Here is a 24,619-nt window from a genome sequence, read left to right as displayed (position 1 = left end):
TTTCCTAATGACTAATGATGCTGATCATCTTTTCATATGCTTATTGACCATTTCTATCTTTTTTGGGGGGGAATATCAATTCAAATAATTTATTCACTTAAAAATTGTATTGTTTGTCTTTTTATTATTGAGTTGTAACAGTTCTTTATATACATGGGATTTTGGATACAAGCCTCTTATTTGAAAATGTTTCTCCCTTTTTGTGGGTTGCTTTCGTTTCTTGGTGGTGTTCTTTGAAGTACAAAATTTTAAATATTAATGTAGTCTAATTTGTCTTTTTTTCCCTTTTATTGTACATGACTTTGGTGTCAGACATTTAAGAAAATTATTACCTAATGCAAGGTCACAAAAATTTACTCCTATGTTTTATAATTTTAGCTCTTGTATTTAGGTTGATGATCCAATTTGAGTTATTTTATCCTTTCGTATGGGTATATCCAGCTATCATAGAAACCATGTGCTGAAAACATCATGCTTGCCTCATTGAACTCACTGTAGAACTGTTATAAAAAATGAATTGACTAAATCAGTTCAGTTCAGTTCAGTCGCTCAGTCATGTCTGACTTTTTGAGACCCCATGAATTGTAGCATGCCAGGCCTCCCTGTCCATCACCAACTCCTGGAGTTCACTCAAACTCACATCCATCGAGTCGCTGATACCATCCAGCCATCTCATCCTCTGTCGTCCCCTTCTCCTCCTGCCCCCAATCCCTCCCAGCATCAGAGTCTTTTCCAATGAGTCAACTCTTCTCATAAGGTGGCCAAAGTACTGGAGCTTCAGCTTTAGCATCATTCCCTCCAAAGAACACCCAGGGCTGATCTCCTTCAGAATGGACTGGTTGGATCTCCTTGCAGTCCAAGGGACTCTCAAGAGTCTTCTCCAACACCACAGTTATGTAAAGGTAAAATATATATTTTGTTAAATGAGTACTTATTATAAAAAGTAAAATTTCTTTGAAATTCATTTCTCTGAGGAGATAAGGAAACCTGATTTCATTAAAAATTAAAAAAAATATTATTTTCCACTTACTCCACTGATGACAGGATGCATTACTATTTTACTTGTTTTACTAATCTAGTCACATGACTAATATGGCAAAGGCAGAGCTGGATGTAGGCCTGGCTGACTCAAAGCCACACTCTTTGTTTACATGATGCTGGGAGTGGCCTGTTCCAACAGCTGGCAGGCCTCACTCTGTACCCCAATCACAGATTATCTGAACAACAAATTAACACTGTCCACAAAAAGAAATCAGTCTTGTGACAGCCTGATGTTAAATCTTGTTTCACAGGAAAAAAGCCCACTACTGAGTTAGGTTTTTCCATTATTTACTTAATTTATAGACTACTGAGTACAGATTAGTCTTAGCGAGAGACTAAAGTGGGGATTTAAGAGTCAAAATCTTTATTTAAATTAAGGGATTTCCATTCTGGACCTCTTAAACACTATTCATGCCAGATATCTGACATAAATATTGGCCTATCCATCATTCATCTCATCTCCTTTGGAGTTAACTGACTCTATCATCCACCTGAAAAGTTAGAACTTCTTCCCAAAATGTGAGTTATCAATTAGCCAACTTCCCATCCAGAGGAAAACCAGTGAGACCAAAATGGTCATTTTTTTTTAATATGGAATTTTTAAAGTTACCTCTTATTTTCAAAGCCTGTTTATCACTAGCAGAATCTAGGAAACAGCTAAATCTGTTGAGAATCTTCTTCCACTGTCATGATTTCACTACTAAAAGCAAAAGGCTCTTTCAAAAGAACTTTGGTAGTAAGCCCAGAGTATGGAACTTACTCTTACCTTTCTTAAGTAAACAATAGTACAGTTATCTGCTGCTGCTGCTAAGTCGCTTCAGTCGTGTCCGACTCTGTGCGACCCCATAGACGGCATCCCACCAGGCTCCTGCGTCCCTGGGATTCTCCAGGCAAGAATTCTGGAGTGGGTTGCCATTTCCTTCTCCAGTTATCTAGCTGAGAATTAAATCTTGTAATGTTGTGTGTGCTGTGCTCAGTCACTCAGTCGTGTCTGATTCTTTGTGATCCCATGGACTCCTCTGTCTACGGCATTTTCCAGGCAAGAATGCTGGAGAGGGTAGCCATTTTCTACTCCAGAGAACTTTCCTGATCCAGGCGCCGGAAAGGTGGAAAGGTATGCTTGTAACGCTATGTTATAGTTAAACTGTTCTCTAGCCACCCAATACAGAATAACTGAAGCAAACTAATCTTTATTGCATAACTTGTCTATCCTTGCTGCTTTAAATACACTGCTGGTGCTGGGCCTTCTGGGGAGAAAAAAGGAACTAAATAATCATAACACAGAGAAGAGCACCACAGTCAAGAGAGTCACTGGTGAAGAGGATACTAAAAGTACAGGATCAACATCTTACTACACAAGTAAGTTGTTCTTGAAAAAAAAAATTCTCTTCTTACATTCAATAACTTATTCTGATTTCTCCTTCTTTTCTTTCATTTGTATATTCAATATTACTAACCTTCTATTAGGCACCAAGCACTGGAAAATCAAAGGAGAAAAAGAAAGACAAATGATCTTATACTCCTGAAGCTTATAATCTAGTGAAGGAGACAGATTAGTAAATGAGTAAATAAATACAGCAATTAAAGATGATAGAAAAATAAACAGGGTGCTGTGATACAGAACTGATATAGAGTGAAGAATGCTATTTGGTAGGACAATCAGGAAAATAATTTTAAAGAAAATAATATTTAAGCTGGTACTGACATTTAGCCTGTACTCATAGGATGAGAAGAAATCCACTGTGGGAAGATCTTTTTGGGTAAAGGTAATAATAAGCAAAATTATCTTTTGGCTATAAACAGCTTGGAATGGCCTAGAATCTGAAAGAAGACCAGCATGACATAATACAGTGAATAAAGGAAATCTGGAAACAGCAGAGGCAGATTAATGAGGTAGTCAGGAACCAGATCATTCCCAAGTGTTGGGATAAGGAGTTAATAGTTTAATGGTGAGTCACTGAAAGGTTTTAAATATGATTTAAATTATAAAATGACTTTTCCTTTTACTGTGTAGAGAGTGGATTGGAAAAGAGTAAGAATGAAAGTAGACAGATCTGTTAGAAGGCTACTGCAATGGCCCAAGCAAAAGATAATAGTGGCATGGACCTGAATAACAGCAATGGGATTTGAAGAGAAGCAGGATATATTCAAGGAGAAAAATAACAAAACTTGGAGATGGAATGGATGAGGAGTGGAAAGAATGAAAGAAATCCAGGATGACTTACAGGTATACTTTACTTATCTGATAAGATTCTGGAAGGTATTATTATCGGAATGCTAAACAAAGACTTAACATTTGCTCCAAAAATAAACAGAACAAGAAAACCTTGATCAATTTTCAAGAATATAAGTGATCAAAAAAGCAGTGGGTCTTCCCCCTTTGATTATTACATATCCACAAATCATCTCCCTTTGAACACAGAAAACATTAGAAACTGAAGTAATGAAATAGTTGGGTTTTCCTAGAGGACTCACTTAGAGAATCAAATGTTACAGATAGAGTGTTGTTTATTGACACTTTAGTGAATAAGATTTACATTATTTTGACCCCTAGAAAGCAAAAGAGTTTGAAAAATTCTTCAGAGTGACTACAAATTAAATGGTAAAGACTTGACCTCCTGGAGATACAGAAACAATGAGAACACAAAGACATTAATTACATTTCACGTAAACTCAAGAAATACCATTTCTTTTCAGCAATATATTGTATATACTGAGTACTCACCAACATGAATGGGGGCTGGGAATAATCCATATTCATGTTCTCCTGGAGTGTATTCCAGCTTCTCTTTCTTTAATTGGATCAATCGGCTCTTTGGGCTGTGATTAGAAAAGAATGGAAAATAGTCAAAGGCAAGAGAATTTCCTCTTGTAAAATACAGAAAAAAAAATCACTCTATCAAGCGTTTGTTTTAGTGGTAATCATTTGTAGAAACATTAAATCACACTGAATTAGTTGCACAGCTGCAACTAACAGAGGGTTGTAGGTCAACCATACTCAATTTAAGAAAATGCAATACTGGGCTTCCCTGGTGGCTCAATGGTAAAAAATTCACAGGAGACATGGTTTGATCCCTGATCCAGGAAGATCCCACATGCCGTGAAGCAACTAAGCCCATATGCTACAACTGCTGAGCCTGCACTCTAAAGCCTAGGGACCTAAACTACAGGGCCCACACACCAGAACTACTGAGGCCCGCATGTCCCATGCTCTGTGCTCCGTGAAAGAGAAGCCACTGCAATGAGAAGCCTGTGCACTGGGACAAGAGTAGTCCCTACTTGTTGCAACTAGAGAAAAGCCCTCCCAGCAATGAAAACCCAGCACAGCCAAAGATAAATAATAAAATTTAAACGAGAGAGAGGGGAAAAAAAAAAAAGAGAATGCAATGCTATTTTGAGTTAAAAATCACCTTTATAAATATAATAAAGAATGCACTTGGCTTCACAGTAATTTATGCAAAAATACTTAGTTAACAAAATGTTGTTGTTGTCACTGTTCAGTCACTAAGTCATGTCTGACTCTGAGACCCCATGAACTGCAGCATGCCAGTTCTCCCTGTCTTTCACCATCTCCTGGAGTTTGCCTAAGTTCATGTCCATTGAATTTCATAAAGCAGCAAAAATTCCAAATTCACATTTTAGAGTGATAATTTTTAAAAGTCTATCTACAAAACAAATGTATTTTCTTTTTCTATAATTTTGAACCCAAACTAGTCATTTCATGTGACTCTCCTAATTAGGGACAAAGAAAATAAGCAGTAACAAATGGTTTATGTGCAAGAAACTATTCTGTGTGACTTGTTCTACATGTCAAAATTAGATGATTTATATACATACCTGGTTGGTAAATAAAATTGTGTGGGGGGAGAAGTATTTGTTTTAACAGTGACTTAAATCTTAATGTATACTTTTTGTTGCAAGAGTTACTAAGTACTTTCATATATTTTTAAAATCTAAATTTTTGGAATTGCCTTATAGTAATTATATATAAGAAAGAGCCTCATTAGCATTCTCCAACAGTTCTGCAGAAGGAACCTAAACTTCAGATATGATCATAATGACTGCTGTATATTTGCTTAATGGTTTATAAAGTACTTTCAGATATTATCATTTATGTCAATCCCGTAAAGTAAGCAAGAAATGTTTGACAGATTTGAAGTGATGCTCTACAAAGCTGATTTGCTGACTAACTAGTAAAGAGATTCAAGATGAAAACCTCAGTTTCTTGCTAAATTCCTATTCAATTCCTATTCTTATTATTTTATTCTATCATGTTTCATCATCTTTTTTTTTTTCCCCATCATCTTTTACTTCTTCCACTCATCTTACTGGGTCGGTGTTCCTAATGTTTGTTGTGAGATAAAAATCTCAAGCAGATATATAAAAAGGAAAGGAAGAAAAGAAGGGAGAAAAAAGAAAATGAGATAAAGAAGGGGGCCACATTCAGTCGACTCTGATTTTATTTCAGCTTAAAGTTCTAGTAAATAAGGCAAGGTGAATATATTTCTTTCATGAATTATGACATACTACCTTTCTCCAAACAAGTCTAGTCTATTGTATCTTGTAACAACTAGGTATGTGAATATACACATTTTGCAGATGAGAAAACTGAGGTCCAAAAATTAAGGTATTTGAAGAACCCAAAGTTCTTATTAGAAGACTGGTTCTTTCTAGTGAATCTCTCATTTGTTTATTCAACAATTACTGAACACTCATTAAGTCCAGGCCTTGTTCCAAGTGCTGAGAAACAGTGGGGAATAAGACAGTTTACCTGGGTAGGCATACAAAAAGGAAACAAGAAAAACTAATAAAACTAGAAAAAAAAACCACAACAGAATATAATAAATGCTAGGCAAATAATTAAAATGTGATGAACAGCAAGGTATTTGGGAAGGCTTTTCTGAGGAAGTAACATTAAGCTAAAATGTAAATGTTACTCACACTCAGGAGAGGATCTGGAAAATAAGAGGAAAATCAGGCAGAGGAAATGGCTGGAATAAGACGAAAGTTTAAATGAGATTGGAGAATTAGAAAAAATAAAAGGAGACTGAAGCAGTCCGGGTGAAGTTAGAAACTAGGTCATACGAAGTTTAAAGGCAGTGGTAAAAAGTTCGGGAAACAGTTACAAAGAAGGAAAGGAAAGATACTAGACTGTTCTACTTACATCTAAAGATCACTTTTCTCATTTTAAACAATGATCCAGAAAGTGATTTGTGACCAGAAATATGAATTTTTTAACCAACCAAAACCTGTATTTCTTTACTATCAAAGTCAAAAAGATCAGGAAAACAACCGTGTCTAGAAACCAAGCAGTCTGTATGAAATAAAATTTGGTTTACACTTTATTAAAGATTTAACCAAACTAATTAAACAGATAACATAAAAGCTTTCATTTAGCTAACACAGGAATGGAAGCAAAACTAGTATCTTACCCTGGTGCTAAAAGGGTAAGCAAGCATACAAGGGGCAGTAGTGGTGAAAGAGTATACTTGGCACCCTGAAGTTAACAAACAAAACCACACGCACACACACCCTCAGGGTCACCTTCAATGTTTTACTCCTTCAAATAAATGCAACCCTGAATGGGAAAAAAAAAAAAGTGATACTGTTAGTGGATCAGTTGTGTACGACTCTTTGTGACCCCATGGACCGTAGCCAGCTAGGCTCCTGTCCAGGCAAGAACACTGGAGTGGGTAGCCACTCCCTTCTCCAGGGAATCTTCCCAACCCAGCGACAGAACGTGGGTCTCCTGTACTGCAGGTGGATTCTTTACCATCTGAGCCACCAGGAAGATGGTAAACCCTGAATACATCCCATCAATTACAGTCTCCCTAAAAGAATCAAATTAATTCCCTGATTTTGCAATGCTGATACCTAAGATGAATGACATCATCATAGATAAGATAATCATGTGAGAAACTGTTTTCCTAGTTCTTAGTCAAGTCTGATTTTAGTTCTAATTTAGACATAACCATTTGTTTCCCTGTTGGTTATAACATGGAAGGTGCTCTGTTTTAAATATCTGCTCCATGATATTAACAGAGAGAATTTAGTCGTTTCTGTCCATTTGTCTTAGAGATTCTGAACATTCCTGCCATTTTCTGTGGTACTCATTTGTGTGCCACTATCAGTTTAAAGTAATGCTCAAAATTCTCCAAGCCAGGCTTCAACAGTATGTGAACCGTGAACTTCCAGATGTTCAAGCTGGTTTCACAAAAGGCAGAGGAACTAGAGATCAAATTGCCAACATCCACTGGATTATCGAAAAAGCAAGAGTTCCAAAAAAATGTCTATTTCTGCTTTATTGACTATGCCAAAGCCTTTGACTGTGTGGATCACAACAAACTGTGGAAAATTCTTCAAGAGATGGGAATACCAGACCACCTGACCCACCTCCTGAAAAATCTGTATGCAGGTCAAGAAGCAGCAGTTAGAACTGGACATGGAACAACAGACTGGTTCCAAATAGTGAAAGGAGTACGTCAAGGCTGTATACTGTCACCGTGCTTATTTAACTTATATGCAGAGTACATCGTGAGAAATGCTGGGCTGGATGAAGCACAAGCTGGAATCAAGACTGCTGGGAGAAATATCAATAACCTCAGATATGCAGATAACATCACCCTTATGGTAGAAAGTGAAGAGGAGCTGAAGAGCCTCTTGATGAAAGTCAAAGAGGAGTGAAAAAGTTGGCTTAAAGCTCAACATTCAAAAAACTAAGATCATGGCATCCAGTCCTATCGCTTCATGGCAAATAGATGGGGAAACAGTGGAAACAGTGGCTGACTTTATTTTTTTGGGCTCCAAAATCACTGTAGATGGTGACTGCAGCCATGAAATTAAAATATGCTTGTTCCTTGGAAGAAAGGTTATGACCAACCTAGACAGCATATTAAAAAGCAGAGACATTACTTTGCCAACAAAGGTCCATCTAGTCAAAGCTGTTTTTCCCAGTAGTCATGTATGGATGTGAGAGTTGGATCACCGAAGAATTGATGCTTTTGAACTGTGGTGTTGGAGAAGACTCTTGAGAGTCCCTTGGACTGCAAGGAGATCCAACCGGTCCATCCTAAAGGAGATCAGTCCTGAATATTCATTGGAAGGACTGATGCTGAAGTAGAAACTCTAATACTTTGGCCCCCTGATGGGAAGAATTGACTCATTTGAAAAGACCCTGATGCTGGAAAAGATTGAGGGCAGAAAGGGAAGGGGACGACAGAGAATGAGATGGTTAGATGGCATCAATGACTCAATGGACATGAGTCTGAGTAAACTCTGGGAGTTGGTGATAGACAGGGTGGCCTGGCATGCTTCAGTCCATGGGGCTGCAAAAAGTCGGACATAACTGAGCAACTGAACTGAACTGAACCCAAGAGCTCTGACCGAGATACACAATGAGATTGTTATTTTCATGCCTGCTAGTGTAATATCCTATGGATACTGGGATCAATGAGAGATTTCTCACTAATCAAGGAGAAATTTCCACATTCAAATCTTATCATTTAAGAAATACATTTCATAAGGCTACAACTGCACAGACAGTGATCCTCTGACGTAACCTGGCAAAGGAAACTGAAAACCTTCTGGAAAAGATTCTAGATCCCATTAAGAACATTCATGGTTCACAGGAGGCGGTCAAAATGTCAACATTAATAGAAGTTTGGAAGACATAGCCAACCCTTATGGATGACTCTGAGGGGTTCAAGACTTCATTGTAGGTAGTGTACTACAGATGTGGTGGAAACAGCAAGAGAACTAGAATTAGAAGGGGGACCTGAAGGTGTGACTGAACTGCAGTCTTACACGATTTTCACAGATGAGGAGTTGCTTCTCACAGATGAGAAAAGAAAAGTGGCTTCTTGAGATGGAATCTACTCCTGGTGAATATGCTGTGAAGATTTTGCTGAAATTAGAGTATTACATAAACTTAGTTACTAAGGCAGTGGCAGGATTTGAGAGGATTGACTCCTATTTCGAAAGAAGTTCTGTGGGTAAAATGTCATTGCATGAAAAAAAAAAAGTGTAGTTCATGCTGCAGAGAAATCACTCGTAAAAGGAACAAAGATGTAGCAAACTGCACTGCTGCTTTGTCTTCAGAAATTGCCTCAACTGCTCCAAACTACAGCCACCACCCTGATCAGTCAGCAGCTGTCAACATAAAGGCAAGACTCTGACAGCAAAAAGATAACAACCTGTTGAAGATTCAGATGATGGTTGGATTTTTTTGACAATATAATACTTTTATTCAGGTATGTACATTTAAAAAAGACATAATGCTATTGCACACTTAACAGACTACATTATAGTGCAAACATAACTTTTATAAGCACTGGGAAAAAAGGCCTCCGTGTGACTCCCTTTACTGCAATATTCACTTCATTGCAGTGGTTTGGAACCAAACCTGCAGGATCTCTGTGATATGCCTGTATGTATAATGTAAAGTGCTTTTTAGGCTCCTCTTCAGAAAAAGAACCTATTTTCCTTTTAATGTGGGAAAAACCCAGTGCTTCCCTACTGTTTCTTTCCAGTGTACCTCCTTTTACACAGAACATGACTGCTGACACCTCTGGTCATCATATGTGTGGAAGTTTTTCACCACACCAACAAATTCTCTTTACACCAGCTCGGTGTCCTAAAACTAACTTAATTCTAACACCATCCACCTGGAGACACTATTAAATCCCACAGATTAAGGACTCAGTCCCAAAAGACTGCCTTCACTCAATTTCAGATGTCACCTGAAAACAGTAAGTTTCCAGGTTACCCACAAGTTATGTCCTACAAACTGGAGGTCCCCATTACCTCTTCTCTCAGGTCTGATTCGCGACAGCCCTAGCCTCTCTGGGCGTATCACTGTCCTTGTACTTTCAATTGCTCAGCAACCTGGAAGCTCTCTGAACTCCATACTATTAGGATTTTATGGAGGCTTTATTTTTTTTTTTCCCTTTCTTCCTATTTTTATTGGAAGATAACTGCTTTACGAAAGCAAAAGATATTAAAAAGAGGTTGCAAGAATACACAGAAGAACTGTACAAAAAAGGTCTTAACACCCCAGATAACCATAATAGTGTGGTCACTCACCTACAGCCAGATATCCTGGAGTGTAAAGTCAAGTGGGCATAGGAATTATTAAGAACAAAGCTAGTGGAAGTGATGGCATTCTAGCTGAGCTATTTCAAATCCTAAAAGATGATACTGTTAAAGTGCTGCACTCAATATGCCAGCAAATTTGGAAAACTCAGCGATGGCCACAGAACTGGAAAAGGTCAGTTTTCATTACAATCTCAAAGAAGGTCAATGCCAAAGGATGTTCAAACTATCATATAATTACACTCATTTCACATGCTAGCAAGGTAATGCTCAAAATCCTTCAAACAAGGTTTCAACAGTACATGAATCACAAACTTTCCAATGTACAAGCTTTTACCTCCAGATGTAAAAAGCAGAAGAATCAGATCAAATTTCCAACATCTGTTGGATCACAGAAAAAGTAAGAGAATTCCAGAAAAACATCTACTTCTGCTTCACTGACTATACAATAGCGTTTGACTGTGTAGATCACAACAATCCGTGGAAAATTCTTCAAGAGATGGGACTACCAGGCTACCTTACCTACCTCCTGAGAAACCTATATGCAGGTCAAGAAGCAACAGTTAGAACTGGACATGAAACAACAGACTGGTTCCAAATAGCGAAAGGAGTATGTCAAAGCTGTATACTGTCACCCTGCTTGTTTAACTTATACCCAGAGTACATCATGCAAAATGCTGGGCTGGAGGAATCACAACCTGGAATCAAGACTGCTGGGAGAAATATCAATAACCTCAGAAATGCAGATGATACCATCCTAATGGCAGAAAGTGAAGAGGAACTAAAGAGGAATCCTATAATTTAAAGGGAGTTAAGTAATGTCTCTCTTGGCAGGTCAGGAACATTGAGAAATATAAGAGTTTTAGAGTAAGAGGCTTTCCCAACAGTTATAGGTCCTTCATGTGAAATTTGATAGAGGAGAGCTGGAAGGTTTTTGATTCCTCATCTTGGTAGGTGAGTTTTTAAGGACAATAAAACACTTTTGACACAAAAGTAAAGCATGTTGCTCAAGCTGCTGTAATCACACTACAGGAGATTTTTGCATTGTATATTAACTAACATATGTAAATAAAACTGGCCTTAAATTACATTGATATTACATTATCAAAGTAATGAGATTTAATCCAATAACACATAAAAAAAGATTATACAACAAGATCAACCTGGATTCATTCCAAAGTCACAAGGATGGTACAACATAATCAATGTGATATATCACATCATCTCTAAAAGACAAAAACCGTATGATCATTGATAAGATGCAGAAAAAGCATTCAGTAAAATTAAACATCCATTCATGACAAAATCTCTTACCAAAGTGGGTACAGAGGGAACATATCAACATAATAAAAGTTATTTATGACAAGCCTACATTCAATATAACGCTTGACAGTGAAAAGCTGAAAGCCTCGCCACTAAAATTTGTAACAAGACAAAGATGCCCACTCTTACCACTTTTCTTCAACATAGTATTGGAAATCTTAGCAACAGCAATCAGCTAAGAGAAAGAAAAGGTATTCAAATTGGTAGGGAAGAGGTAAAATTGTCATTAGATGCAGATGACATGATATATCTATATATAAAGACTCCATACAAAAACTACTAGAACTGGTAAGTGAATTCATCTAAGGTAGCATGATACAAAACTCTCCAAAATATGCAGAGAGCTCATACAACTCAGTAAAAAAATACCAAACAACCTAATAAAAAAATGAGCAAAAGATCTAAATGGACATTTCTCCAAAGAAGAAATAAAGATGATACAAACAGATATACCATGTTCTTGGACTGGAAGAATCAATATTGTGAAAATGACTACCCAGAGAAATTTACAGATTCAATGCAATCCCTATCAAATTACCAATGGCATGTTTCACAGAATTAGAACAAAACATTTTACAATCTGAATGGAAACAAGACCACGAATAGCCAAAGCATTACTGAGAAAGAAATACAGAGGTGGAGAAATCAGGCTTCATACTATACTACAGACTTCAGGCTATACTACAAAGCCATAGTCAATGTAACAGTATGGTACTGGCACAAGAATATTTATTTTAATACCTGGATCCCACTTGCAAAACTTTTAATTGAATTATATATATGTGTGTGTATTTACATATATATATGTGTGTGTATTTTTTGTCTCTAGTCTTCCTATAACAAAGATAAGCTTCATTAATCTTGTTTTTTTTTGTTGTTGTTGCTGGTTGATTATAGAAGTGACTCAGAACAAGTTTTAAATGCTAATGGATTATCAGACATTGTTCACAGTAAATGGTGGAGAAACAACTTGGGAATTCACAGATTAGAACACGTACTAGTTTTAAGTCATTTGGTGACAAAGGTAGCTTCCACAGTGTAGCTGGAATTCAAAAAGCAAATCAAAGTCTCACCTAGCAACCTGCACTATATTTGCAGTGAATAGACAGCCACTAAAATTCTGAATAGGATTCTACAACCTTTGTTACATTGGCTAAAGATAATATTACTAAGACGTTAAAACACAAAACAAAGTCAAGCAGAGTAGGCTGTTCATCAAAGACAAAATGGAAAAAGATTAAAAATGGGATATCAACTATATATTTCTACATATAAACACTGAAATGCTAAGAAATCAAAAGCTATACTTGTTATAATGTGTGTGTCTGCTCAGTTGCAGTCATGTCCCACTCTTTGAGACTCTGTGGACTGTAAACCATCAGGCTCCTCTGTCCATGGGATTTTCCAGGCAAGAATACTGGAGTGTGTTGCCATTTCCTACTTCAGGAGATCTTCCTGGCCCAGGAATTGAACCAGCGTCTCTTGTTATCTTCTGCATTGGTAGGTGGATTCTTTACCACCGTGCCACCTGGGAAGCCCCACTTGTCATAATACTGTTTACAAATTTAGCTACCCATGTGAATAGTCATTTATATATGAAAATTATGAACCTATCACTTATATAAGAGAACTATGAACGAAAAGGCAACAAAAGAGTTGTGAGGCAAAAAATTATCTGGATTTATAGATGATCTTTAAGAAATAAAATACTGTCATTGTAAATTCTTTCACTTGGATTCAAGGTAGGAAAGAAACTTAGCATGGAATATACCACAAAATCAGTATACATGTTTTTTGCCCCATCCCCAGCACACTTTTTAAATTAATGTATTATTTACAAACAGTAAAAAAATCATCCTTTTTAAGTGAGTTCCACAAGTTTTGACTAATGCGTAAGTCATGTTACAATCAAGATATAGAACAGTTTCATCATTCCACAAAATTTCTTTACGTCTCTTTATAGCCAAACCCATCTCCCAACTCCAGGCCCTGTTCTTTAGTCCCATGGTCTTTCCTTTTCAAGAGTATCACATATGGAGAACAGTGTGGAGATCCCTTAAAAAACTGGAAATAGAACTGTCTTATGATCCAGCAATCCCACTGCTGGGCATACACACTGAGGAAACCAGAAGGGAAAGAGACATGTGTACCCCAATGTTCATCGCAGCACTGTTTATAATAGCCAGGACATGGAAGCAACCTAGATGCCCATCAGCAGATGAATGGATAAGAAAGCTATGGTACATATACACAATGGAGTATTACTCAGCCATTAAAAAGAATACATTTGAATCAGTTCTAATGAGATGGATGAAACTGGAGCCTATTATACAAAGTGAAGTAAGCCAGAAAGAAAAACACCAATACAGTATACTAACGCATATATATGGAATTTAGAAAGATGGTAACAATAACCCTGTGTACGAGACAGCAAAAGAGACACTGATGTATAGTTCAGTCTTATGGACTCTGTGGGAGAGGGAGAGGGTGGGGAGATTTGGGAGAATGGCACTGAAACATGTATAATATCATGTATGAAACGAGTCGCCAGTCCAGGTTCGATGCATGATACTGGATGCTTGGGGCTGGTGCACTGGGACGACCCAGAGGGATGGTACGGGAAGGGAGGAGAGAGGAGGGTTCAGGATGGGGAACACAGGTATACCTGTGGTGGATTCATTTCGATATTTGGCAAAACTAATACAATATTGTAAAGTTAAAAAAAAAAAGTATCACATAAATGGAATTATACAGTAGGTAGCCTTCTTTCATTTGGCATACTGCATTTGAGAGTCACTCATGATGTTGAGTCTATCAGTAGTTCTTCACTTTATAATGCTGTGAAATATTCCATCACGAACGTGTTAGTTGCTCAGTTGTGTCTGACTCTTTGCAATTCTGTTGACTGTAGCCTGCCAGGCTCCTCTGTCCATGGAATTCTCCAGGTAAGAATACTGGAGTGGGTTGCCATTCCCTTCTCCAGAGGATCTTCCCAATTCAGGGATCGAACCCAGGTCTCTTGCGCTGCAGGCAGATTCTTTACCATCTTTACCAGCAGGGAAGCCCATTATATGATATACTAGTTTGTCTATCCATTTAGAAATTTAATTTCCCATTTGTAGAGATTATGAATAAAGCTGCTATAACCATTCAAGTACAGGTTTTTGTGTGAACATGTATTTTTATTTAACATGGATAAATGAAATGGAGTGCGATTGCTGTGTCCTACAGTAAGATATATTTAAGAATATAAGTCACTACTTGTTTTCCAAAGTGGTTGTACCCTTTTGCACTCCCATCAACAAGGTATAAAAGTTGAAGTTATTCTGAATCCTTATCAGTATTTGACATTAGCGATTAAATTTTTTTTAGTTATTCTGACAGGTATGTAGTGGTATCTTACTGTGACTTTAATTTTCACTTTCCTAATGATTAATGATGTTGTAATTCTTTTAGTGTGCTTATTGTTACCCATAAATCTTCTTTGGTGAGGTGCTATCTAAATCTTGCTCATTTTTAATTGATTGATAAAAAGTTTTGTTCTGCTTATCATTAAGTTTTGAGACCTTATAATATTTCTGTGTACAAGTCCTTTATCATATAGGAGATGTGCAAGTACTTCTTCCCAGTCTGTGGCTTATCTTTTAATTCCTGTAACTGTTTTTTAAAGAGCCAAAATTTTTAATTTTTAAAATGTTCCATTTATCAATCTTTTTCTTTTATGGACTGTGCTTTTTCTGTTGTAAGAAATCTTTGCCTAACCCAAGGTCATAAATATTTTCTCCTTTGTCTTATTTGAAACTTTTATAGTTTTAAGTTTCACAATTAGGTCTAATTCATTTTGGTTAATTTTTATATGTGGTAGAAGTGCAATTTGAAGTTTACATTTTTGCATGTGTGTGCACATGCCTGCGCATGTCCAACTCTTTGTGACCCCATGGACAGTAGCCCACTAGGCTCCTCTGTCCATGGAATTTTCCAGGTAAGAATCCTGGAGTGGGATGCCCTTTCCTAGAATACAGGTTAATTTGGCTATTTATCATTTCAGTCAAACATTATTTCCATACTAACTTGCAGCAAAACTGGTATAAACACAATGTTTCAGGCTCATTTTGTGCTTTCCCTGACCCATCCCTCCATCAGCCACTTCTCCATAGCTTAGTTTCTCTTAGTGGGAAATGGTATTTAGAAACCAAACTGTATACACTAAGTATGTTCATGACCGGTGGGATATCACTTTCTAGGTTCTTTCAGCTAACAGAGCTGGAGAAAAATGGAAATTTCATATGATTCAATAATAAACAGACAAGAAAACAAATAATGTATGTAGGGATATCGGTTCATGATGCAGATGAAGAAGACCTTGAACTCACCTCCTTCCAGATACACATGGAACCTACAGCTACATGAAGAAAAATTCCCTCTGTAAGAACTCTAAAAGTAGCTCAGCAACTCATACACACTGGGCTAACAAGAAAAAAATCACATCAAAATGAGGAGAGGTTGCACATCTTACAGCAAATCTCACTCATGGAACAACAACCAACAATTAGGAGGGCACTCACAAATATAAGCTTCTCCCCAAGGAGAAGAGGATTTGAACCCCATACCTGGCTGCCGCTGCTGCTAAGTCGCTTTAGTCATGTCCGACTCTGTGTGACCCCACAGACGGCAGCCCACCAGGCTCCCCCGTCCCTGGGATTCTCCAGGCAACAACACTGGAGTGGGTTGCCATTTCCTTCTCCAATGTATGAAAGTGAAAAGTAAAAGTGAAGCCAATCAGTTGTGTCCGACTCTTCTCGACCCCATGGACTACAGCCTACCAGGTTCCTCCGTCCATGGGATTTTCCAGGCAAGAGTACTGGAGTGGGGTGCCATCGCCTTCTCTGCCATACCTGGCTACCCAACTATTAAGACCTGGACCTGAGTGAGACATGGGCCCCCAAAACATATAGTTCTGAAAGCCAATGGGGCTTTTGTCCATGAGACACAAACTGAGAAACATTTCTTAAATGTTTGCATGGATTCACTGTGGCTAATCTCCCAGGGCACATTCAAGTTCTTCTGTGTAGTTCAGTTCAGTTGCTCAGTTCTGTCCGACTCTTTGCAACCCTGTGGATTGCAGCACGCGAGGCCTCCCTGTCCATCACCAACTCCCAGAGTTTACTCAGGCTCATGTCTCTTGAGTCAGTGATGCCATCCAATCATCTCATCCTCTTTTATCCCATTCTCCTTCCACCTTCAATCTTTTCCAGCATCGGGGTCTTCTCAAAAGTCAGTTCTTTGCATCATGTAGCCAAACTAAAACTAAAATACTGGAGTTTCAGCTTCAGCATCAGTCCTTTCAGTGAATATTCAGGACTGATCTCCTTTAGGAAGGACCGGTTGGATCTCCTTGCAGTCCAAGGGACTCTCAAGAGTCTTCTCCAACACCACAGTTCAAAAGCATCAATTTTCGGTGCTCAGCCTTCTTTATACTCCAGGTCTCATATCAATACATGACTACTGGAAAAACCATATCCTTGACTAGATGGCGTTTGTTGGCAAAGCAATGTCTCTGCTTTTTAACATGTTGTCTGGGTTGATAATAACTTTTCTTCCAAGGAGCAAGTGTCTTTTAATTTCATGGCTGTAGTCACCATCTGCAGTGATTTTGGAGCCCCCCCCCCAGAATAAACTCTGTCACTGTTTCCACTGTTTCCCCATCTATTTGCCAATCTATTTGCGATGGGACCAGATGCAATGATCTTAGTTTTCTGAATGTTGAACTTTAAGCCAACTTTTTCACTCCTCTTTGAGTTTCATCAAGAGGCTCTTTAGTTCTTCTTTGCTTTCTGCCATAAGGGTGGTGTCATCTGCGTTTTATCTGAGGTTATCGATATTTCTCCCAGCAATCTTGATTCCAGCTTGTGCTACATCCAACCCAGTGTTTCTCATGATGTACTCTGCATGTAAGTTAAATAAGCAGGGTGACAATATACAGCCTTGACGTACTCCTTTCCCTATTTGGAACCCATCTGTTGTTCCATGTCCAGTTCTAACTGTTGCTTCCTGACTTGCATACAGATTTCATAAAAGGAAGGTTAGGTGGTCTGGTATTCCCATCTCTTGAAGAATTTTCCACAGTTTGTTGTGATCCACACAGTCAAAGGCTTTGGCATAGTCAATAAAACAGAAGTAGGTGTTTTTCTGGAACTCTCTTGCTTTGTTGATGATCCAACGGATGGTGGCAATTTGATCTCTGGTTCCTCTACCTTTTCTAAATTCAGCTTTCTGTGTAAGGGGCCATTTAATTATCTTAAATCTCTGAACTGAGGATCAGGCATCTAACGTAACACACATCTTCACGGGGAGGGGCAGACTAAAATACTCTCCAAAGACTGGAGACTTTTAAGTGCCTTTTTTGTATTATCCCTCTGTTTCACTCCAGGTCAATTGTATCCCCTGCAAAGGACCTTGTGCACATGATTGGAGCCCTGGTTTTGGCAACTGCCAACCAGGGAATATCCCTTCATCACCTAGCTCTCATGGGCGGCAGAGCCCCTGATCACAGATCCTCTGAAATGAAAAAATGAAATGTTGATTGGTGAGTCGTGTCTCTTTGCGACCCTGTGCACTGTAGCCCAGCAGGCTCTGTCCATGGGATTCTCCAGGCAAGAATACTGGAATGGGTTGCCATTCCTGTCTCCAGGGTATCCCTCTGACCTAGGGATCGCATCTGGGTCTTCTGCATTGCAGGCAGACTCCTCACCTTCTGAGCCACCAGGGAAGCCCTTCAAAAGAAAAAACTCCTCCAAAAGAAAGTGAAGACATGGAGGGAAGGATGGAGGATGCACCAGACAGAGCCTGGGAGGAGGATGCTCACAAGCACATCCTGGAAAGTCATGCCTGTCAGGGGAGAAGCTGGCCAGAGAAAGCCATGACTAAGAGGAAACTGAGGGGCTTCCCAGGTGGTGCAATGGTAAAGAATCTGCCTATCAATGCAGGAGACACAGGTTTGCATCCTGGGTCGGGAAGTGATACTAACAGAGAAACAGTTTTTACCTAGCTACCCCTCTCCCTCCCCCAGGGCAGAGAAAAGAGGCAGCAGACAGAAATGTCCAGTCCTTCCAAGAAAAAGGCCTATTATCTGATTATCATCATAGCTGTAGCCTCAAGGGGTTGTTTTTTTTTTTTTTTTTGGCATTCAGAACATATTTTGTAAACATTTACACAGATACCAAAGACAGGTAAAAAGACACTACAAGAAAATTACAAAAATCCTTTACAAATACTGACATAGAAATCTTGAACAAAATACAAGCAAACCAAAGTCATACATTAAAAGGTTTATACACTATGACCAAGTGGGATTTATTCCTGGAATTTTAGAATGGGTCAACAGACAAAAATTAATCAATATGGTATGTCACCTTAATAGAATAAAGGAAAAAAACCCCAAAATCATCTCCATTGATGCAATAAAATAACAAAATTCCACATCTTTTTATAATAAAAACACTTAATGAACAAGAAATAGAAGGAAACTCACTATGATAAAAGCTATATATGAAAAACCCACAACTAACAACATATTTCGTGGTGAAAGACTAAAAGTTTTTCCCCTAGAATTACAAATAATGTCCACTTTTGCCACTTCTAGTAAATATTATACTAGAGGTTCTAGGCAGAGCAAGTAGGCAAGAAAAAGAAATAGACATTCAAATTAGGAAGAAGTAAAATTATCCCTATTCACTGACAACATGATCTTATATGTAGAAAACCCTAAAGATTACACATGAAGAAGTGAATCTGCTCAGCTGTGTCCAACACTGCGGCCCCATGGACTGTAACCTGCCAGGCTCCTCTGTCTATGGGATTTTCCATACAAGAATACTGGAGTGGGTTGCCATTTCCTTCTGCAGGCAAGGGGTGGACTTCTAATTAAACACCTAAGGTGGACCTAGGGCTTCCCTCATGGCTCAGATGGTAAAGGAATCCACCTGTAATATGGGAGACCAGGGTTTGATCCCTGGGTTTGGAAGATTCCCAGGAGGAGGGCATGGCAACCCACTCTAGTATTTTTGCCTGAAGAATCCCTGTGGACAGAGGATCCTGGTGGGCTAGACTCCAAGGGGTAACAGAGAGTCAGAGTGAGTGACTAAGCACAGCACAAGGTGGACTTAACATATATACAAAATATTCCAGCCCAAAGCAACAAGATACATATTATTCTCAAGTGTACATGGAATATTCTCCAGGACAGATCATATGTTAGGTCACAAAAATCTTAAAAAATTTACGAAGACTGAAGTAATATCAAGCATTTTCCCACCATAACAGTACTGAAGTACAAGTTAATCAGAAGAAGAAAACTAGAAAATTTACAAATATGTGGAGATTGAACAACAGTGCTACTGAACAACCAAAGGGTCAATGAAGAAATCAAAGAGATATGTAAAACAAATCTTGAGGGATTTCTCTGGTAGTCCAGTGGCTAAGCCTCTGCACTGCCAAAGCAGGGGGCCCATGTTCAGTCTCTGGTTGGGAAACTAGACCCCACAGGCCGCAACTAAGGGTCTATATGCCACAACTAAGACCCAGTGCAGCCAAATAAATAAATAATACATATTAAAGAAAAACACAAATCTTAAAACAAATAAAAAAGCAACATACAAAAATTTATGGGATGCCACAAAAGCAGTTCTAAGAGGGATGTTCATAGCAATTAAATGCCTACATTAACAAACCAAGAAAAATCTCAAATAAATACCCTAACTTTATAACTGAAGGAATTAAATAAATATTAAGGCCACAAAAGGGAAAAAGTAACAAAGATCAGATTGGAAATAAATGAAATACACGCTAAAATGACAAAAGAAAAGGTCAATGAAACTAAGAATGGATTTTTAAAAAATATAAACAGAACAAAGCTTTAGCTAGACTCAACCAAAAAAGAAAACTCTAATAAAATAAAATTAAAAAGGAGACATTATAAAGATACCTCAAAAACACAAAAGATCATATGATACTACTGCAAACAATTATATGCCAATCAATAGGACAACTTAAAAGAAACAGATGAATTCCTGCATACACATATCTTACTACCAAGACTGAATTGTGAAAAAACAGAAAATCTGGAGACTGAATCAGTTAAATCCTCCTAACAACAGCAACAAAAACCACAGAAACAGTTAGCTTCACTGGTGAATTCTACCAAACAACAGAGAAGAACCAATACAAATCCTGAAACACTTCCAAAAACAGGAGAAGGAAAGAACCAATCAACACATTTTATGAGGTCAGTACTACCCTGATACCCTTACAAAATGATGTAAGGGCACTCCAAGAAAAGAATATTACAAGCTAATAACTGATGAAAAGAGATGCAACTATCCTTAACAAAACATTAACAAACTAAATTCAATAATACACTAAAAGGACTGTATTTTATTATCAAGTAGAATTTATTCCAGGGATGCAAGAATGGTCTAACATCTGTAAAATCAATGTGACATACCAGAACAACTATATAAAGGATAAAAGCCTATGATCATCTCTTCAGATGAAGAAAAACCATTTGAAAAACTTCAACATCTATTTACAATAAAAACACTCAATAAAGTGGGTAAAGGAAAGTACCTCAACATAATAAAGAACACTGACGACAAGTCCACAACTAGCATCATATTCAATTATGAAAGAATGAGATCTTTTCCTCTGAGATCAGGAACAAGACAAAAATGCCTTCACTCACTGTTTTCATTCAACATACCACTTGAGGTTATAGTCAGAGTAGTTAGGAAAGAAAAAGAAATAAAAGCCATCCAAATATAAAAAGGAAGAAATAGAACTGTCTCTATTTGCAGTTGATATGTAGAAAACCCCAAAGATTCCATCAAAAAAAGCCAGAAATGTTAAATTTAGTAAAATCAAAATTCAACAATCAGCTGTGCATCTATATATTAATAACTATCAGAAAGAGAAATTAAGAAAACCACTGTATTTGTAGTAGCATTGAAAATAATAAAACACCTAGGAATACATTTAACCAAGGAGGTGAAGGACCTGTATGCTGAAAACTATAAGATGCTGATGAAAGAAACAGAAAAAAAATACAAACAAATGAGAAGCTATTCATGCTCATGGACTGGAAGAATTAATATTGTTCTGGAAGAATTAATATTGTTAAAATACCCATAACTACCCAAATACTACAGATTCAATGCAATAAAAATAAAAATTCCAATGGCATTTTTCATAGAAATAGAACAATCCTATTTGCAGGATTTGTATGGAACCACAAAAGATCCTGAACAGCTAAAATAATTCTGAGAAAGAAGAACAAAGGTGAAGGCATCACACTTCCTGATTTCAAACTATATTACAAAGCTAAATTAACCAGAACAGTATGGTACTGGCACAAAAAACAGACACACAGATGAACAGAGTACTACTTAGTCATTAAAAAGAAGGAAATTCCGTCACTGAGACAACACAGATGCATCCCGAGGGCATTACACTATATGAAATAAGTCAGGAAGACAAACATCACATGATCTCACTTACACGTGGAATCTATCAAAAAAAAAAAAGACCAAAATAAAAACAACACAAAAACTATAGACATAGAGAATAGACTGGTGGTTGTCAGAAGTGTAGGATGGGGAAGGATGAGATGGTGAAGTTGGGCAAAAGGTACAAACTCCTAATTATAAAATAAATAATTCCTGTGGATGTGATGTAGTATGGTGACTATAGTTAATGATATTGTATTGCATATTTGAATTTTGCTAACAGTGGATCGTAAATGTTCTCATCACAAGGAAAAAAATCTGTATGTGTGGTGTAACTATAGATGATAACTAGACTTATTGTGATTATTTTAACACTGTACACATAAATCATTATGGTGTACATCTAAAACTAATATAATGTTATATGTCAACTATATCTCAATAAAAAAGTACTGGTATGTAAAATTTAGAAATTAGAAATATTTAAATGTATACTATAATTCTAATCCAATGCCACATGGCTATTCTTTATCTTCCCTCATTCTATAGTTCTCATCTTTCTTAAAAGAGCATCTACTGTTTCCAATAGCATCAATAGCATAATTACTCATTTGTTCAAATACACAAGACACATAATATAGTTCCTCCCAGTTCTACTGATTCCCTGCCAACTTTTTTTTGGTAAGCCTTTCCACACACAGATGGAGTTTAAAATAATTGCACCAAAAAAAAAAAAAAAAAAGAAAGAAAGAAATCCTTATGTCCATCACCTAGAATCTAAAATTAGAACTTTGCTTTCTCATGTCTCCATTCAAAATATTCTCTTTTACCCACTCATCATTGTTTATCTGGTTTCTTGAAAGAGTGCTACAGTTCACTCAGTCGTGTCCAACTCTTTGCGACCCCATGAACCACAGCACACCAGGCCTCTCTGTCCATCACCAACCCCCTGAGTCCACCCAAACCCATGTCAATTGAGTCGGTGATGCCATCCAACCATCTCACCCTCTGTCGTCCCCTTCTCCTCCTGCCCTCAATCTTTCCCAGCATCAGGGTCTCTTCTAATGTGTCAGCTCTTCGCATCAGGTGGCCAAAGTATTGGAGATTCAGCTTCAACATCAGTCCTTCCAATGAATACCCAGGACTGATCTCCTTTAGGATGGACTGGTTGGATCTCCTTTCACTCCAAGGGACTCTCAAGAGTCTTCTCCAACACCACAGTTCAAAAACATCAATTCTTCGGTGCTCAGCTTTCTTTATAGTCCAACTCTCACATCCATATATGACCACTGGAAAAACCATAGCCTTGACTAGACGGACCTTTGTTGGCAAAGTAATGTCTCTGCTTTTTAATATACTGTCTAGATTGGTCATAACTTTCCTTCCAAGGAGTAAGTGTCTTTTAATTTCATGGCTGCAATCACCATCTGCAGTGATTTTGGAGCCCAGAAAAATAGTCAGCCACTGCTTCCACTGTTTCCCCATCTATATGCCATGAAGTGGTGGGACTGGATGCCATGATCAGTATTTTATCAGTATGATAAAAGACAAAGGCTGGAGAAGTACTCCAAGTTAAAGGAGAAGAGACATGGCAAGTAAATGCTATGCACAATTATATACCAGAGCCTGAATCACAACAGAAAACGACTGTTATAAAGGACGTAATTGACACAATTAGTAAAATTTGATTATGAAATATATATTAGATAAAAGTATTGTAGTGATGTTAAGATTCTGAAGAAAATTTCCTGGTTCACAGGAACTATACATTCTGAAATATTTCTGAGTCATTGGTTAAAATGTAACTTTTTATCAAAAACCTGAGAAAAAACATGTCTGTGTGTATATAAGAGGGAAAGACAGGAGGCAGGGAGAGAGGTAGAGAAAGAAATGTGTCAGAAATCAACATCTGATGAACATGGGTGAACCATATTAGTGCTTTTGTAAAATCTTGCAATCTTCTTTAGGTTATCATCTACCATGCATAAGATAAATAATAAATATATGTTGTGCCTTGGGAAATATTAAACAATTTTTATAATAATCTACTTTGGTAGCAAAAACTTAATGTTTAATAAGAATAAATTTCTTGAAACTAGAAATAAAACTATCATATGACCCAGCAATTCCATATACCCTCAGAAAATCGTAATTCAAAAACATACATGTACCCCAACATTCACTGAAGCAATATTTGCAATAGTTAGGATATGGGAGGAGCCTACATGTCCAGTGACAGGTGAATGGATAAAGCAGCTGTGGTACATATATACAATGGAATATGACCCAGCCATAAAAAGAACAAAATTGGTCAATAATGGTGATGTGGATGAATCTAGAATCTGTCAGACAGAGTGAAGTCAGAAAAATAAGATCTCCAGGAGATCTTCCTGACCCAGGGATTGAACCTGGGTCTCCCGCTCTGTAGACAGACACTTTACCAGATGTCTGAGCCACCAGGGAAGTCGCAGTGAGTGAGACCCAAGTTCAATCCCTAGGTTGGGAGGATCTGCTGGAGAAGGAAATGGCAACCCACTCCACTATTCCTGCCTGGGAAATTCCATGGACATAGGGGTCAGGTGAGCTATAGTCCATGAGGCTGCAAAGAGTCAGACATGACCTAGCAATGAAGCAACAACATGCCACCTGCTAGCTGTGTAACACTA

General features: G+C 37.8%; 1 protein-coding gene across 8 annotated transcripts in view; it reads right to left on the bottom strand.

Moving 5' to 3' along the window:
* ASH1L (ASH1 like histone lysine methyltransferase) overlaps positions 1-24,619 on the bottom strand; it is a 208,003-nt gene that overhangs the window by 53,492 nt on the left and 129,892 nt on the right. For all 8 annotated transcript variants that reach the window (XM_027530939.1, XM_027530921.1, XM_027530906.1 and 5 more), the window contains one exon: positions 3,767-3,861. In XM_027530939.1, the coding sequence (XP_027386740.1) occupies positions 3,767-3,861 (95 nt within the window). The remainder of the gene's footprint in view (positions 1-3,766; positions 3,862-24,619) is intronic.

This window comes from Bos indicus x Bos taurus, chromosome 3 (assembly GCF_003369695.1).
Source record: "Bos indicus x Bos taurus breed Angus x Brahman F1 hybrid chromosome 3, Bos_hybrid_MaternalHap_v2.0, whole genome shotgun sequence".
Lineage (NCBI taxonomy): Eukaryota > Metazoa > Chordata > Mammalia > Artiodactyla > Bovidae > Bos > Bos indicus x Bos taurus.
Note: the sequence above shows the minus strand (reverse complement) of the source record. Positions and strands in the feature narration are given on the sequence as shown.